Source organism: Xiphophorus couchianus, chromosome 19 (genome assembly GCF_001444195.1).
Source record: "Xiphophorus couchianus chromosome 19, X_couchianus-1.0, whole genome shotgun sequence".
Taxonomy (NCBI): Eukaryota; Metazoa; Chordata; class Actinopteri; order Cyprinodontiformes; family Poeciliidae; genus Xiphophorus; species Xiphophorus couchianus.
The window spans coordinates 12,021,900-12,036,807 of NC_040246.1; the positions used below are offsets into that span (position 1 = coordinate 12,021,900).

Consider the following 14,908-nt stretch of genomic DNA (forward strand, 5'->3'; position numbering starts at 1 on the left):
TAATCGGGTGCCTGCATTGGGTCTGGCTGATAAATTAAGACACTTGGCTTTGAATCAAAACGAATCATGTCTCTGTGGAACCTTTATGTTGGATTTCAATGCAGTGCCTTTCTACACTTCCTCCAAATTCTGTGACTTTTATTTCTAAATCAAATGCATTTCAATGACTTAAATTTTAAGTGAGAATTTTGTACCACGGAACAACAGTCCAGTCAATGCAATGGTTTTCACTTTTTCTACAACACTTCTTCCTTCCACTAAACCTTCCTGTAATGTGCTTTGATACAACTTTCTGAACAACTTTCTTTAGCATTGACTTTTTGTAGCTTGTCTATTGGTGTCAATAATAATTAAACATTTATGTATAAAAATTGTTTTCATTTGTATTTAATTCTTTTGGGTAAAGTTTGGTATTTTATTTATCCAAGATGACTGAAATAAAACTGTAATATATATATATATATATATATATATATATATATATGCAATACACTCAATGTGTGAGAAATTTATGAGACCTTCATTTTTTGAACTGAAATATTTCAGTAAATGAATTTATCGATGATATTTTAATCAATTGAGACGCCTTATAAATATTTTTGGAAAGGTTTATCTTTATCTTTTTTTTTTTCCTTTTCATGTTTTTTAAAAAGTTTAAAAGAAAAAAACCCTTTGTTAAATCTGCATATCTTCATATGAAAACCAACCGCTAACTTTGGAGAGCTTGTTTGGGTCGTGTGTTACGTAAGAGTCGAGACGCTGACAATGGAATACCTTTCATTGGTTGAACAAGCGTTGAGGTTGTGGAGCCACACCTGAACAGGTCAGCGCGGTGGGACGTCACATACCAGGCTAACAGCTCCACCCCAACTTTCAGCTCCATTCCAGTCCCGGGGAGTAAATCTGCCGAGATTCTCGTCGGGGCTGTTGATCCACGGACTGCTGCTCTGCTGCGACTCTGAGGCACCGCGACTGTTTTTGAGCTTTAAACTGTGAGTAACTTCAAACAGATACGAGCGAACATACTAGAACAGACCGTGATGTGGAGCTGTTTTAGTGTGCTTCATGTGGGAACTCGTGTCAGCGCGCAATTACGCACGGAATGTACAAACTTGGAAGTCTTTATTGCAGGCTACGGAAAGTAAGAGGCTGGATTTAGCAAGAGTTACAACACTGTAAGAATGAAATGGACGCTGATGCAAATGAGATCTAACTAGATAAATAAAAACAATGTGTATTTTAGCGATCTTTTGAGTGATGAAATACTGTTTAAACTACCAGAACACAAAGTTACTGACATTTATTTGTGTTTGTTGCTTTCTCAATGATTGACTTTAGATTTTGTTTGTTTCAGATCTATCTGTGACATTTAAGCCCCGAGGAAAGCCTTTTGTCTGTCTTCGATCAGCAGGAAGAGACAGTTTGTGAACAAACTCCATCATGAACTGGGCATTCCTCCAAGGCTTGCTCAGTGGGGTGAACAAGTACTCCACAGCCTTTGGTAGAGTGTGGCTGTCCATTGTGTTCCTCTTTAGGATCATGGTGTTTGTGGTGGCGGCTGAGAAGGTGTGGGGAGATGAGCAGAAAGACTTCGCATGCAACACGGCTCAGCCAGGATGCCACAACGTTTGCTACGACCACTTCTTCCCAGTGTCCCATATCAGGCTGTGGGCCCTGCAGCTCATCTTTGTCACCTGCCCCTCGTTCCTGGTGGTGATGCATGTGGCCTACAGGGAAGAAAGGGAGAAAAAGCACAGGGAAAAGTATGGCGAAAACTGTCGCCGACTTTACCTGAACACTGGGAAGAAACGCGGAGGTCTATGGTGGACCTACGTCCTCACGCTGCTTTTCAAAATAGGGGTGGATGTGACCTTCGTCTACCTTCTCTACCACATCTACGAGGGGTACGACTTCCCCTCTCTAATCAAGTGCAAACAGGACCCCTGTCCCAACACTGTGGACTGCTTCATCTCTCGGCCCACCGAGAAGAAAATCTTCACCCTCTTCATGGTGGTCACCAGCCTGGTCTGCGTCCTGCTCTCCATCTTCGAGGTCATCTACCTGGTGGGAAAACGCCTCCACGAGTGTGTCACTGGGGATCACCACTCAAATCGCATGACCAACACGCTGTCCAGCGGATCCAGTCTGATGGAATCGAACAGTATGAAACATATAGGGAAAAAAACACCCGAAACGCCCGCACCCTCATACAGCGTAGCTGTATCGTGAGACACGAGAGCAAAGACTTTCTGAAAGAGCGAAAAGACGGAGAGGAAGCAAAGTTGGCACTCCTTGCTGCCTTAAAAGACTAGTTGGTATAAAGTACCTCAAAGACTGAATTTTTGTACACAGTTTGAATTTCTGGATCAGAATATGTGTGTCATGCTGTTGGTAAATATAATGTATTTTAACTGAAAAAGCTCTCCTGCTGTTTTAAAGAAATAAAAACAAAAGTCCTATAGGTTGCTTTGTCTGATTTTGGCTTGGGACGAGAAGCATGAGTCACTCCTCGGTTTGGCAAGTTTTACCAGCACATGTGGTTCCTCTGTGTAAAATTTTCCCCGTGCTTAAGCCCAACCTCAAATGTTCAGTCTGCTGAGATTCTTCCCCTTTCACTCAGAGCCTGGCATTGGACACTTTTCATGGATGTTACTTGTTTTTGTTAGTGTTGTTGTGTTTTTCTGCTGTCTGTGTTTATGCCGGGGGCAAGAATGTGGTTTTCATAAACACAGCTGATCAGGATGTGGATATTTTACATTCGACCTCACTGCATATGTGTTAATATTTTGTAATAAATGTTATTTTGTGCTTTAAAATGCTTCTTTCTCATTTTTTATAAAAAACTAACATGGCGGGTGGAAGAGAGGGGAATGTGCTTAAGTAGTGTAAACCATCCACCTTCTCTACATTAAAGGAATTTGTTGACTCTGCACAAGCCTTGCGGCTGAGCAAAGATCTCAGCCTTCCTTCCTGTCTTATTCTTCCTTTTCCATTTGACGAAAGCCTTCCACCCTTTACGAAAGGGTTGGCCGGGCTGATTGTCCTGTTGCCAGAAGCAGCGCTTTCTTTGTTTGGGTAGATTGGTACACTGAGGAGGAGTCACCCACTCCATGGTTTGATTCATCTCCTCTGAAAAGTGACTCCACCCAATACAGGAATCCATGTTTATGTTGCCTTTTTTATCCCCTGTTTTATATGGCTGATTACTGTAGTTTCTCTGCAACGTGCCAAAGCAGTGATGTAGTCAGAATTAAGGGGCATTTGCAACTCTCTCCTTATTTGCCTTGCTAAGGTTTTGAAATGCAGCTGTTTACATCTACCTTGGCAGAGTCACCAGTGACAGAGTGGTATATAAAAAAGTAAACCAGCCAAATGGAGTTCTACAAACAAGGACTTGATAAACTGCAGGCATCAGTAGTTCACTGGAAACGTATGAAGAGATTTTAAGGCAATCATCCAACTAACACAGTCTTCAGAAACTTTGTAATTTCTAAAGGATATCAGCAGATAGATGGAAGATTGACGTTTGAACCTGGTTATATTCAGACTTTTTAACAAGAACAAACATTTCCCTTATTTTCTTTCTAAAGAAGATATTTAAGACATGAACAAAGGATTCCTTGGGTAGATGCATTTACTTGTTAAAGAGGATGAACTCCATCTAAACTAGGTGACATTAACATGTAAGAAAACATACAAAAATAAAATATAAAATACTGTACGTACAATCTGAGATAAAAAAAAAAAAAATTACTTCAATGAAAGTGGTAAAGTCTAAATAAGTGTGGTGTCTAGTCAATGAGAAAAACAGGATATAAATTTTGATTTGGAGCAGCTGAAATCCCAGCCTGGGGTCTTTCCGCATGGAGTTAGCATGTTTTCCACAAGTCTGTGGGGTTTTATTTCAGTAAGCAGCTTCTTTGCACATCCTAAAAAACCTGACTGGTCATTTGGTCTCTCTGAATTGCTCATGGGTATGTGCATGCTTGTGGTTGTTTGCATGCACATACCCAAAACTCTCACCCAAGTTTTGGGTGAGAGGCGGGGTACACACAGATCTGGTTCTATTGTCTGGATATAAAACAAAGAGATTCATTGTAAAAATGTGGAGTGGAAAGTAGAGATCAATGACATCCTTTAGTTTTATCTTATCTCTGAAGAAAGACACTGGGAGTATCATAGTTTGTGACCTTTGTTTGGGATATCAAGTTAACTTGTTATTGTTGATGAAACAATTGATTGCTAAAAGATATTTTCCCCATACAGAAAAGACAATGAAACAAAAATGACTACTAAATGGTCTACTAAGAGATTAGATGATATCAAAAATCCAGATTATTATTAAAAAAAATCTAAAAAGAGTATAAAAAAAGAGGCACTGACATTCTGGTTCTGGTCACCTTCAGTTGAGTCTGACTGTAAATTCAGTTTTTTGAATTTAGCTGATTCATCTTCACACCTTGAAATTTCACAATGGATGTTTCCCTGATTCACGTGTCTGTCAAGTTGGTCATTTGGTTGTTTTTATCTGTGACCTATTTTTCCAACTAATTTGTTGAAAACATTTTGACCTAAATCCAAATTAGAATGACTAAAGTATGTCATCTAGTTGCTGACTGATGATGATGATGCCAAGCTCTCTTGTTGTCTTCAGATCTTTTCATTCCTCGGTAAATTCACCCTTCTTCCTAGTTAATTTTAGATGGAAAATGGTTGATCTGTCCCTCTAGGATAAAGGTAATCTAATCACCATTTTGAACTAATCAACTCTAAAAACAGGAGTTATGAAGGATATGATCTTTGTACAGTAATGTAAAGAGATTGCTAAGACTCGCCAATCTCTGAGACAACTACCTTAATTTCAACTTTTTAGATCTCTATTTCACTTTTAGGAAGAATTTTGAATATTTCAGGGTATAAGAAGAAGAACTTAGATTTTTCTTCTAAAGAGTTTCAAGCCAGATGCTCAGTTTGGAGCCATTTTTTTTCTATCACAGTGGCTTGATAACTCATACCATAAATTCAAGGAAGGTATTGGAAAACTTCCTTCAAGATTTTGGTTCTTATTGACACAGTAGCAACTCAGAGTTGCTTCATATTTGTCAGCTGCACATCTACAGTTCCACCACATCCTACAGATGGTCTGTTGGATTGAGATCTGGAGACTCTAATGGCCACTGAACTCATTGTGCTTTATGACATGATGCCTAGGCTGCATGCAAGACTTTCTTGCAATCAGAACATCCTGGTTTTTGATGCTAGTTGTGGACTTTCTCAACTTAGTTTTAATGTTCTCCCCATATTCTGTCTGGGTACTCTGGCTTCTTTCCAAAAACAATATATGTTAAATTCATCAACCATCCTAAAATGCCTTTACATGTGAGAGTGCATGTGTATGGTTGTTTGTCCTGTTTTATCCTGTGATGGTACACCGTGCCTCTCTTTCATTGAACTGTTAGACTCTGACACGAGAGCATTGTTGAAGGAAGTAGCTACTTGAGCAACGGTTTCCTTACTATCTGGTCAAACTAGTCTCCCCAATCTTTTATTTTTCTTTTCTTTATCAGCATATTCTCTGTAGGACCAAGGCATGGGTGTCCATTAGCATCACAGCATGTTAGCAGTTTCTGAAATACTCAGGCACCAAAACCATTCACAATTCAATATAACAACAATCTCATGTCTTTTCCTGACTGATTCTTGTTTTAAACTTCAGCAAGTCATTTTCTAGATGCCTAAATGCATCAAAATACTTTTTTTTTATATAACTGATATTCCTGTTTGTGTAAGTAAGTAAATAAATAGTTTTCCCTGAGTGAAACCTTTCACAAGAGGTATTGGAAAACTTCCTTCAAGATTTTGTTCTTTATTGACGTAGTAGCAACTCAAAGTTGTTACGATGTTACACATGTGATTGCCTTTGGCCATTATCCTGTTTCTCCAGTCAGACTGTGTGTCTCTGTAAACAATCCCACCCTCCCACTCGCGATGGGAACCTCTAGGGTCTTTAGCGGCAACCTTGGAAAGACCTTCTCACACAATTTCTTGGCTTCCTTCCTTTTTCAAAGCCAGTAGTTGAAAGTTGTGCCTTTCAGTCTGTTGTATCCGTCTTGTCAGGACTTGTTGCTGGCAGAGGTTGAGTCACACTATAAATTTCTTTGGGCGTGTTCTATCCAGACTGGAACCAGTTCTTCATTTAGTGTCTAGAAAAATTGTTGGCACTCCTCCTCCCAGTCTGAAAGGGATTATTGTCTACTAAAAAGATAAAAATGCAGATGTTGAAGCAGCTGTGGAAAACATGACTTTTCTGCAAAGCACAACAGCAATTAAAATAAGCAATATCGAGAAGCTCTGTCCTAACAATCTACCAGTTCATTCTCCATTTCTAACATGCAAGATTTTACTGCTTCCATAAAAAATGATGATCATATCTCACGCCACATTTTCCTCATTCCTCATTTTTCTTTGTTTGTTCCTTTTGAGAACTGACTTCTTAGAAACTAAGGGTTTCTTGTTCTGTTCCTTGAACACATTGGCTAATTTATTCAAACTTGACTTTGGAACCAAATGAAAATACTTTTTTTTAATCCTCTGCTATGTAGATAGAGAATGTTATTGTTCTGAGCAGGAACAAGTCTGCAAGAGCTAGCTTGCTCTGGCACAGCCCAGGGATGTTAGCACGCAGACTAAAGAAAAGACACAAAAGCTGCAGCTTACATAATTTCAGAAGGTGAATGATACTGAGACCCTTTGGGAGGAGGTGAATGGTTGGGCTGTTATTTGAGCAGAGTAAAGTTAAAACATTGTAAGGCACACAATGCTACTTTTTAAATAGTATTATGATATAAATCTCCATAAAAGAGCATGTAAAAAGTGTTGTTGTTTTTTTTCAAACCCACAGCAAATCTCTAAGTAAGACATCCCCCAAGCAACGAATATGTACAAGTCAAAGGAGATGCACAACAACAAAAATATGCACTCAGGTGTGTCTCTTGCGTGCGCTATCCAGAACCATCACACATGTTCAGACAAGGAGACAATCCTGTTCCTGGAAACTTAAAACATGGAAACAATAAGATTGAGTTTTTACCTTTTAAAACAAAGACAGCAAAACAAAAACACCTGGTAGGTATGCTGCAAACTTTAACTACAAAAAGCATTGACTGCTTCAAAATGAGAAAAGCTTAATAAATTATTCATGTCATAATTTGGTTTTACCTTTCATTTCTCCTCTTACAAATGGTAACTTTAATATTGTTAATACAGCAAAAATGGAGCAAAGATCTCAAACATGTCAAGTGTTACAGTTTAGAATATGCATCAATAAGGTTATCGGTTTAAAACTTTGCACCTATTAAGATTTCTACATCATTAAATCAGTCACACACAATACAATTTAATTTCCTTCAGTAGAGATGTTGCCTCTGTGTTTTGAAAGAACATAATGGATAGAAATACATTATACCACATTTTTAAGCCAACATCTATTTTATCCCACTACTTTTTGGAATCAGAACGTAGCTAAAGACTTCTAAGCCAAAGGCAATTGTTACAGATGTAGACAGGAACCAGGCTAAGAAAAGGAGGGGTCTGTAAAGAGACCATGTAATTACAGTATTGCCCCCGTTAATTTTCTGTGTAGATTTTATCCAGTACAGGACCATCTTCACAGCTAGATGACAGCCTGTCAAAAAAAATACACAAGATTCCTTCACTCTTTTCAGATTTAAGTGAGTATATTCATTGAAAACGATGATTTTGACTGAGCCAGAGGAGAAAGATAACGAAAAAGAAAAAGAACTCCCAGGAGTTTAAATCTGAAGAAGAAAAGTCACATGTTCCTCATCTGATCTCAAAATCCAATTTGTCCACCTGTATATGAAAAAAACACAGCTTTATTTGGAGCTTTGATGATTTCTACTTCAACAGCACAGGGTCTCTCTCTCACACACACACACACACACACACTATTGTACACTATGTTCCAGTCAGCATGTTGCTACAGTGTTTAGAAATAACACATCTAGATAAATGCTTTATTTTGGCTTGCATTGCAAGTGGCAGCCTGTTCACTTAACATTTCAATCAGCAAATCGCACTGGCTTTGGAACCTGAAGCTGAAACAAGGTTAAAGTTTAAATTCATATAATTCCCAGATCTAAATTTGATCCCAGGAGCTGACTGGAAACTGTAAAGTGGCCACCAGCAGTAGTTCCAGCCCAGGGAACACTTACATATAGGGCCATGTGGCTAGAAATCCAGATAACACTGTCCGTAGCTTACATACAGCAATTATCTGATGTGAATTGTCTTTATAAGATTCCAACTGGACAACTCTGGGTGAAATGTGGGACTCGTAGTGTCCTAGATGTGTTGTGAACTTCGACAAAATCTGAGCTAATATTATTAATATCTATTATAGATCTTGCTATGCAACCAGATTGGATTTTTGCATACTCTGAGTAAAATTCATAGGGATTTTCTTTCTCCTAACTCGTGGGCTGAGTGGTTCACTGACATCCACTAAGACAAAAGTTGAAGCAATGTTGTATTACACCCATGCAACATTGTTTTTTCAGTACAGGACATTCAGCTGAATTTTATGATGGAAACAAAGATTTAAGTAAACAGAGAAATGAAGAAAACAAAGGAAGACTAAAGGAAAAAGAGTGGAATTCTAACTAAAAGTTCAGCTGAGCTCAAGATGTTTTAAAAATAAGAGCGGTTCTGTTAGAAGCCTCTCTTACTGTCAGTGGCTTCTCGCCAGTGCCATTTCAGATTCACAATAAATATATAAAACACGGTTAAGTTCTTTGAGAGTGACGAGAAGGGAGCCCACAAAGGCGAAGGGAAGGAGGGTGGAGAGGAACATCTGGGGCAGTTCTAGCTTTTCTTCATTTTCTTTAACCACACCCACGGCCGCATTTCTCCTCTCTGCGCTCCTACCTGTCCACGGGAGCCAAATTTGTGCGTCAAAAGATCGGCACGAAGTTGAACTGAGACGGAATAAAGGGAAAATAAATAAGCCGGTGGTTCTTTCAGTGAGATATGGATTAAACATCGCAAAGTAAGTGAAGGTAAACTATTTTGAAAATGTCTTAGACGGATTTGCCAATGTTCATGTTCGCGTTTCAGACAGAAATTAAACCTTGAGGTCGCGGTTCGCTAGTCCGCACTGAGCAGACCTACTCATTTGGAACCGATTGTCTGTGATTTAGAATATGAAAATACTGTCTCAGAGCGATTCTTCCCACGAAAATATGTAGAGAGCGCGGGCAGTTAGTGCGTAAAAGCCGTTTTTAAAAAAATATATCTAGCTTTAAGACGCATTGAGACTCAATAATAGATTTTCTTCAACGTGAAAATGCTGACAAAAGGAGACTGGCATGCGCTAACCTCATTTCAGAAGTGACTATTTGCCTAAAAATGCCCTAAAGAAAAGACTGAACAGTTTGTGGGTGTGTAAAAAAAAAAAAAGCTGTTTCAGCTTGTGTCCTTTGTTATCAGTTTGGGCTGTGATTTTACAAACGCCTTCTTGATATGATTAAAATTCGGAAGTTGGAGATGTTTTTTTATTATTTTTATTTCCAATCAGGTTTGATCTGAAGTCCTGATATTTATCCCCCTAGAAAAATGTCTATTGGCTAAAACTCAACTGGCTCTGAAAACATGATGTTCGTGACCCATTTTTTTTTACATTTCCACTTCCAGGTGAAAGGAGAAACAGTAACCATAGAGAGAAGAATTTCAGACAACAGATATTTGACTACAAGTCAGCAACATGGACTGGAAAACCTTCCAAGCCCTCCTCAGTGGAGTGAACAAATACTCCACTGCATTTGGACGAGTATGGCTGTCGGTGGTGTTTGTGTTCAGGGTGATGGTGTACGTGGTCGCAGCTGAACGGGTTTGGGGAGATGAGCAGAAGGACTTTGACTGCAACACCAAGCAGCCTGGCTGTCCCAACGTCTGCTACGATCACTTCTTCCCCATCTCCCACATCCGCCTGTGGGCCCTGCAGCTCATCTTCGTCACCTGCCCTTCGTTCATGGTGGTGATGCATGTGGCGTACCGCGATGATCGCGAGCGAAAGCACAGGGCCAAATTCGGTGATGACAGCAAGCTATACAACAACACTGGCAAAAAACATGGTGGGTTGTGGTGGACCTACCTGGTCAGTCTTTTTGCAAAAACAGGTATTGAGATTGCCTTCCTCTACATCCTTCACCACATCTACGACAGCTTCTACCTACCGAGGCTCGTCAAATGCGAGGTGATACCCTGTCCCAATGTGGTTGATTGTTATATCGGTCACCCAACAGAGAAGAAGGTCTTCACCTACTTCATGGTTGGAGCTTCGGCCCTCTGTATCGTCCTGAACATATGCGAGATCATCTATCTCATCTCCAAGAGAATTGCACGGATCATAAAAAAGTGCAAAAGGCACAATCACAACATTGTGCATCATGACGACTATACCAGCGACAATTTACACAACTTCAACATGGCTGTGCCAAAGAGAGATATGGATGATAAGCCTCCATCCTTCAGGAATGTCTGCAAATCACCACACCGGCTGGATGTACTCTCAGATCCAAAGACACGGGCCTCTGCTCCCAACTTGACCCAATCATGGTCATGATGGAAGTCAGGCCACAGCTCAAGAGTTGAGAACTGCTTTGGCTGGATCCCAGGTCACAAACCTTTAAAAAAAATTACAGATGCAGACTCGTGGGCCAAATTACAGAATGTTTCAGAGCTGCGTCATTGGTACTGGATTCATTGTGACTTTGTGTCTGCATCTAAAACGCTCAAGGAATTGTTTGAACTTCGGTCTCCAAGTCAACATCCACAATATTTACAAGTCAACTGTTAAATTTACGTTTGATTTGTAGGTGATACATGGCTGTCCTTTTTGGATATATCTCTGTGCCATTTCAGCTCTTCTACTTTTTAAAATAAGCCAGTGAAGGTTTTATCAGCTATACTTTTGAGTAGTGTTGGCATGGAGAGGGAGGGAAATAAGTGTCACAAAAGAAGCAAAGACACACCTGGTGGAAGTATTCACCCTCCCTGCCAGTGTCTACAGTGGTGTGTCAGAAACTGATGTCATAATCTACAGTTTAGCCATTAAAAAGGGATTTTTACAATTTAATTTACACTCAGATTATGGTTTTAGCTTCATGATTTCATGTAAATCCAGTGAAGAAAAGGACACCCATCATCATGTGAATGTAGATGCTTCAGAGCTTGTATAAAAGGTGTCCAGAAATGAGCTTTCTTATTCTCACAGACAAAATCAAATGCATTTGTTTTGCATTTCATGTTTTTAAAATCCTTGCTCTCTCTGTCAGGTTTGTGCTGCTTAGACTCCTTGTGTTTTGACATGTTTGTGCACAACCTCACCCTATCCAAGACCACTGTTGATTCAAGTCAGCCTCAAAGGAATACTGCTGTTTAATTCTGTCTTTAGTGCTGAATCATGTTGGATGAAAACTGGACAGACCTGGATGCGGCTTGTGGAACTGTAACAGTCCAATCTAGACGTCACCTGGAAATGTCTTAATTGCAGATGCTGTTAATACTTGTCCTTTTTGTAAAAGTGTAAACGTATGATGACAATGTGTGTCTTTGCTGTTTTTGAATTGAGATTCATTATTAGATACAAGCAATTTCTTTAAGAGAAAACATGCTGTAAATATAGATTTTAATTCTGCATGTGGATCCTGACAATCTTCATCTAAGGAGCTAGTCATGTTTTATGACGAATCCTGGCATCGGCATAAATTTGTGCCAGATATGCATCTGAATATGCTGTGGGTCATAATGAAATTGTTTCCCATAATTGCTACGTACTTTTCCAGGTATTTTTTGGACTACGCAACAACCTCAGGTTGCCTGTTGGACTTGTTATTCAGGTTTCTTTAAGTTACGCCAACTGAAATGCTTTGTCTTGTCCTGGATGTTTTCTTAGAACTGGAAATTTTCCACAGAGACAATAAGAAATCTACTCACAATAGTTCCTCAGATGGTCATTAAAAGATACGTCTTCCTGAAGAAGTATAAAAGCATAAAAAGGTACATCTGATGCCCTCTACTGTTACTGGTACTCTACGGTAGGGGTGTGAAAAACCTGAATATAAATTATTTTTTTATTGCAGTTGGACAATCTAACCCTAAAATATTATGGAAGAGGCAGCCTTTCATTTTAAAACATTTATTAGTTGGAGGGGGAAAAAGTTTTTAACTTCACAGCTGCAACATTTACCATTTTTATGAAGAGATGCAAGTGAAACATAAAAATAATAATCCATGGCTTCCGTTTTTCATCGGTGTCCTGCAAATTTTCATTTAGAAACTCCAAACTTTTCCAGACACCATTTTCTCAATATTTTTTGCCAGTATTGAAGCTATGATTGGCATTCAAGTACAAACCATTTTCCAAGTTGGGTTTTATGGGTTATTTTTCACAAATGCAGTTAAAATCCTGATGCAAAGAGATGTGTAGGCTAAAGAAGCAAATACCGGTGAAATGGCTTGCACCCCAAGCACCTTTATCTCTGCAGGCAACCCAATGTGCCTTGCCCAGAGGCACTCAGACACGCAGCAGGGGATGAAACGGAAATCTGAATCACAATTTTTCCAAATTCAAGACAGCTACTCTTCCAACTGTTGTCCTCATTAAGTAAGTGTGTGAAATAGACAAGAACTGAAGCAGAGTTGTGGAAAATCAAATCTAAAAAAAAAAAAATCATCCAAATACCTTAGATTTTTTTCTTTAGATAATGGGATAAGTAGTATCCCATTCAAAATAGAAACGATGAGAACATTCCATTCGAGTGAGGCAGAGAAATGACATTGCAATGCATTTTCACTGTGTTTTATCAAGTCCGACAACTCAAAAATACCTTAACATGGTGCAATCAAATCAACAACACATTTAAGGCGGTGAGCAGTCTGACAGAAGTCAGTCTAACTCTCAGACCACCACCAGCACGCTATGGAGATGAAGTGTCTTCTCCAAGGACACAATGACTGAGACAGATGGAGCTGGCTTTTGAATGCACTGGTTACAGGATGAACTACTTCCTGAACCACTCTCACCCCATGTGCATTGCTCTTCATAACTCACAAATACTGTACCAACAGGAAAACAGGCAAACAAACGATGAAAGTGTGGAAAAGCTCTATTTGCTAAGAGGCCTGTGGATTTCCCTGAGTCCCATTTTTTAAAATTTTAAAGAAAAATCTTGTGGGCACCATCAGAAACTGAAAAACTGAATCCATTTTACAGGTTAATCATCTAAAACATTTTGTCAAATCAACAAAGATTTGACAAAATCAGTACTCCTCTGGTCAGTGTGGGTTGACTTGTTAGGTGACCTCTGCTCGGGTCCAGTCCTCAAAAGATAATATCCTGAAACCTTTTGATGGATTCCTTCTCAAGCACACCTGACTCGAATGAATGGTAAGGCTGTTTGATTCAGGTGCTTCAAATATTTATCTGGAACTTGATTGAATGATGATAAGCTTATTCTATTTGATATGTTGGACCAAGGGCACATCTAAAACTTGCAGGACCCTGGCACTTGAGGACTTAAAGCAATGTAACTTCTATAATATATATATATACAGTACAGACCAAAAGTTTGGACACACCTTCTAATTCAATGGGTTTTCTTTATTTTCATGACTATTTATAAGGCAAGAAATCCCACTTATTAACCTGACAGGGCAGGTTGACCTATGAAGTGAAAACCATTTCAGGTGACGACCTCTTGAAGCTCATCAAGAAAATGCAGAGTGTGTGCAAAGCAGTAATCACAGCAAAAGGTTGCTACTTTGAAGAAATTAGAATATAAGGGGTATTTTCAGTTGTTTTGATGCCTTCAGTGTGATTCTACAATGTCAATAGCAAACTATCACTATGTTGTGACAGTATGAAACACAAACTGTGACAAAAAATCGAGCTTCTTTGCCTTCTCCGTATTGTCCTGTGTTCTGTCAGATACAACCAATCAGCCAGGAAGAGGGTCTTAGTGCTGTCTATCACTCTTGTGTATACTCCACTCATAACCTCCCCCTATCTCTCTGCTAAACTGTACCTGCCTCACCACAACATGACCTGCTATGAATCTAAGGCTAGTTAGCATGGCCACCGATGATGGCGGATAAATGGTTTTTCTGTAATGGCAAGTTGTTTCTTCACCATTAGCAGGTTTAGCGGCATGTACAGAGATTGATTGACACTCCTAAGACACTCCTACTGCCTCTGATTGGTTGTTTATGACCAGGAGGAGTGCATTTCTTCAAATAGCAATAGAAGCACCGGGAGGTGGTGGAAGCGCGCAATCTTTTCATTTTATCCGTCTCACATTACACTGTCACAACATGGTGAGTTTTAACAAATTTGCAAAAAACATATTTTTGCAAAAGCTACATACTGTAACTATACTTTATGTCCAAACTGGAATTCTCCAGTCACACATTAAACAAATAGACGTAAAAGCAGGATTTCTCAAAGGTTTCCAGTATGAGATGATGCTGAAACAAATATTACATCCTAGCAATATTTATTAGTAGACAAACGCAATCACAAATTACAATGTAAAATAGTTTTATTTTTGAATCTTTCAACTTTCATAAATATGTACATTTTAGATTTAAAGAGATAATTTAAATAAATAACCTTGAGCACTATGTTAAAAAAAAGAAACAGCTTCACTAACCATTATATATTGTTCAAACTTCTGAGGCATGATGGTTTCCACAGGTACATCCTGAACTAAATCTTCTGCTGTGATATTAGTGATATAATCTGTATTTACAGGAATATGTGTCATTAGAAACTTAAAGTTAAGTCCATTCTTCATCCATTGACCACAACTTGACAAAAGCATTCCTTTAA

The 14,908-nt window shown here is 39.0% G+C and overlaps 2 protein-coding genes and 1 long non-coding RNA gene across 4 annotated transcripts; 2 read left to right on the forward strand and 1 right to left on the reverse strand.

Moving 5' to 3' along the window:
* Positions 1-834: 834 nt before the first annotated feature.
* Positions 835-2,816, forward strand: gjb10 (gap junction protein beta 10). The gene is made up of 2 exons (XM_028000302.1): positions 835-992; positions 1,355-2,816. The coding sequence occupies exon 2, from the start codon at positions 1,441-1,443 to the stop codon at positions 2,227-2,229; it is 789 nt and encodes a 262-aa protein (XP_027856103.1). The 5' UTR covers positions 835-992; positions 1,355-1,440; the 3' UTR covers positions 2,230-2,816.
* LOC114134064 (uncharacterized) lies at positions 2,657-9,705 on the reverse strand. Its single transcript, XR_003593342.1, has 2 exons — positions 9,373-9,705; positions 2,657-7,872 (listed from the first exon to the last, which is right to left on the reverse strand). It is a non-coding gene; the product is annotated as an uncharacterized LOC114134064 (long non-coding RNA).
* On the forward strand, positions 8,862-11,722 carry gjb3 (gap junction protein beta 3). 2 transcript variants are annotated; one of them, XM_028000301.1, is made up of 2 exons: positions 8,862-9,077; positions 9,712-11,722. In XM_028000301.1, exon 2 carries the CDS (start codon positions 9,782-9,784, stop codon positions 10,640-10,642), a length of 861 nt encoding a protein of 286 aa, XP_027856102.1. In that variant the 5' UTR covers positions 8,862-9,077; positions 9,712-9,781; the 3' UTR covers positions 10,643-11,722. The 2 variants fall into 2 exon arrangements, with proteins under 2 accessions (XP_027856102.1, XP_027856101.1); XM_028000300.1 differs by having other exon boundaries at positions 8,864-9,067.
* The last annotated feature ends 3,186 nt before the right edge of the window (positions 11,723-14,908 follow it).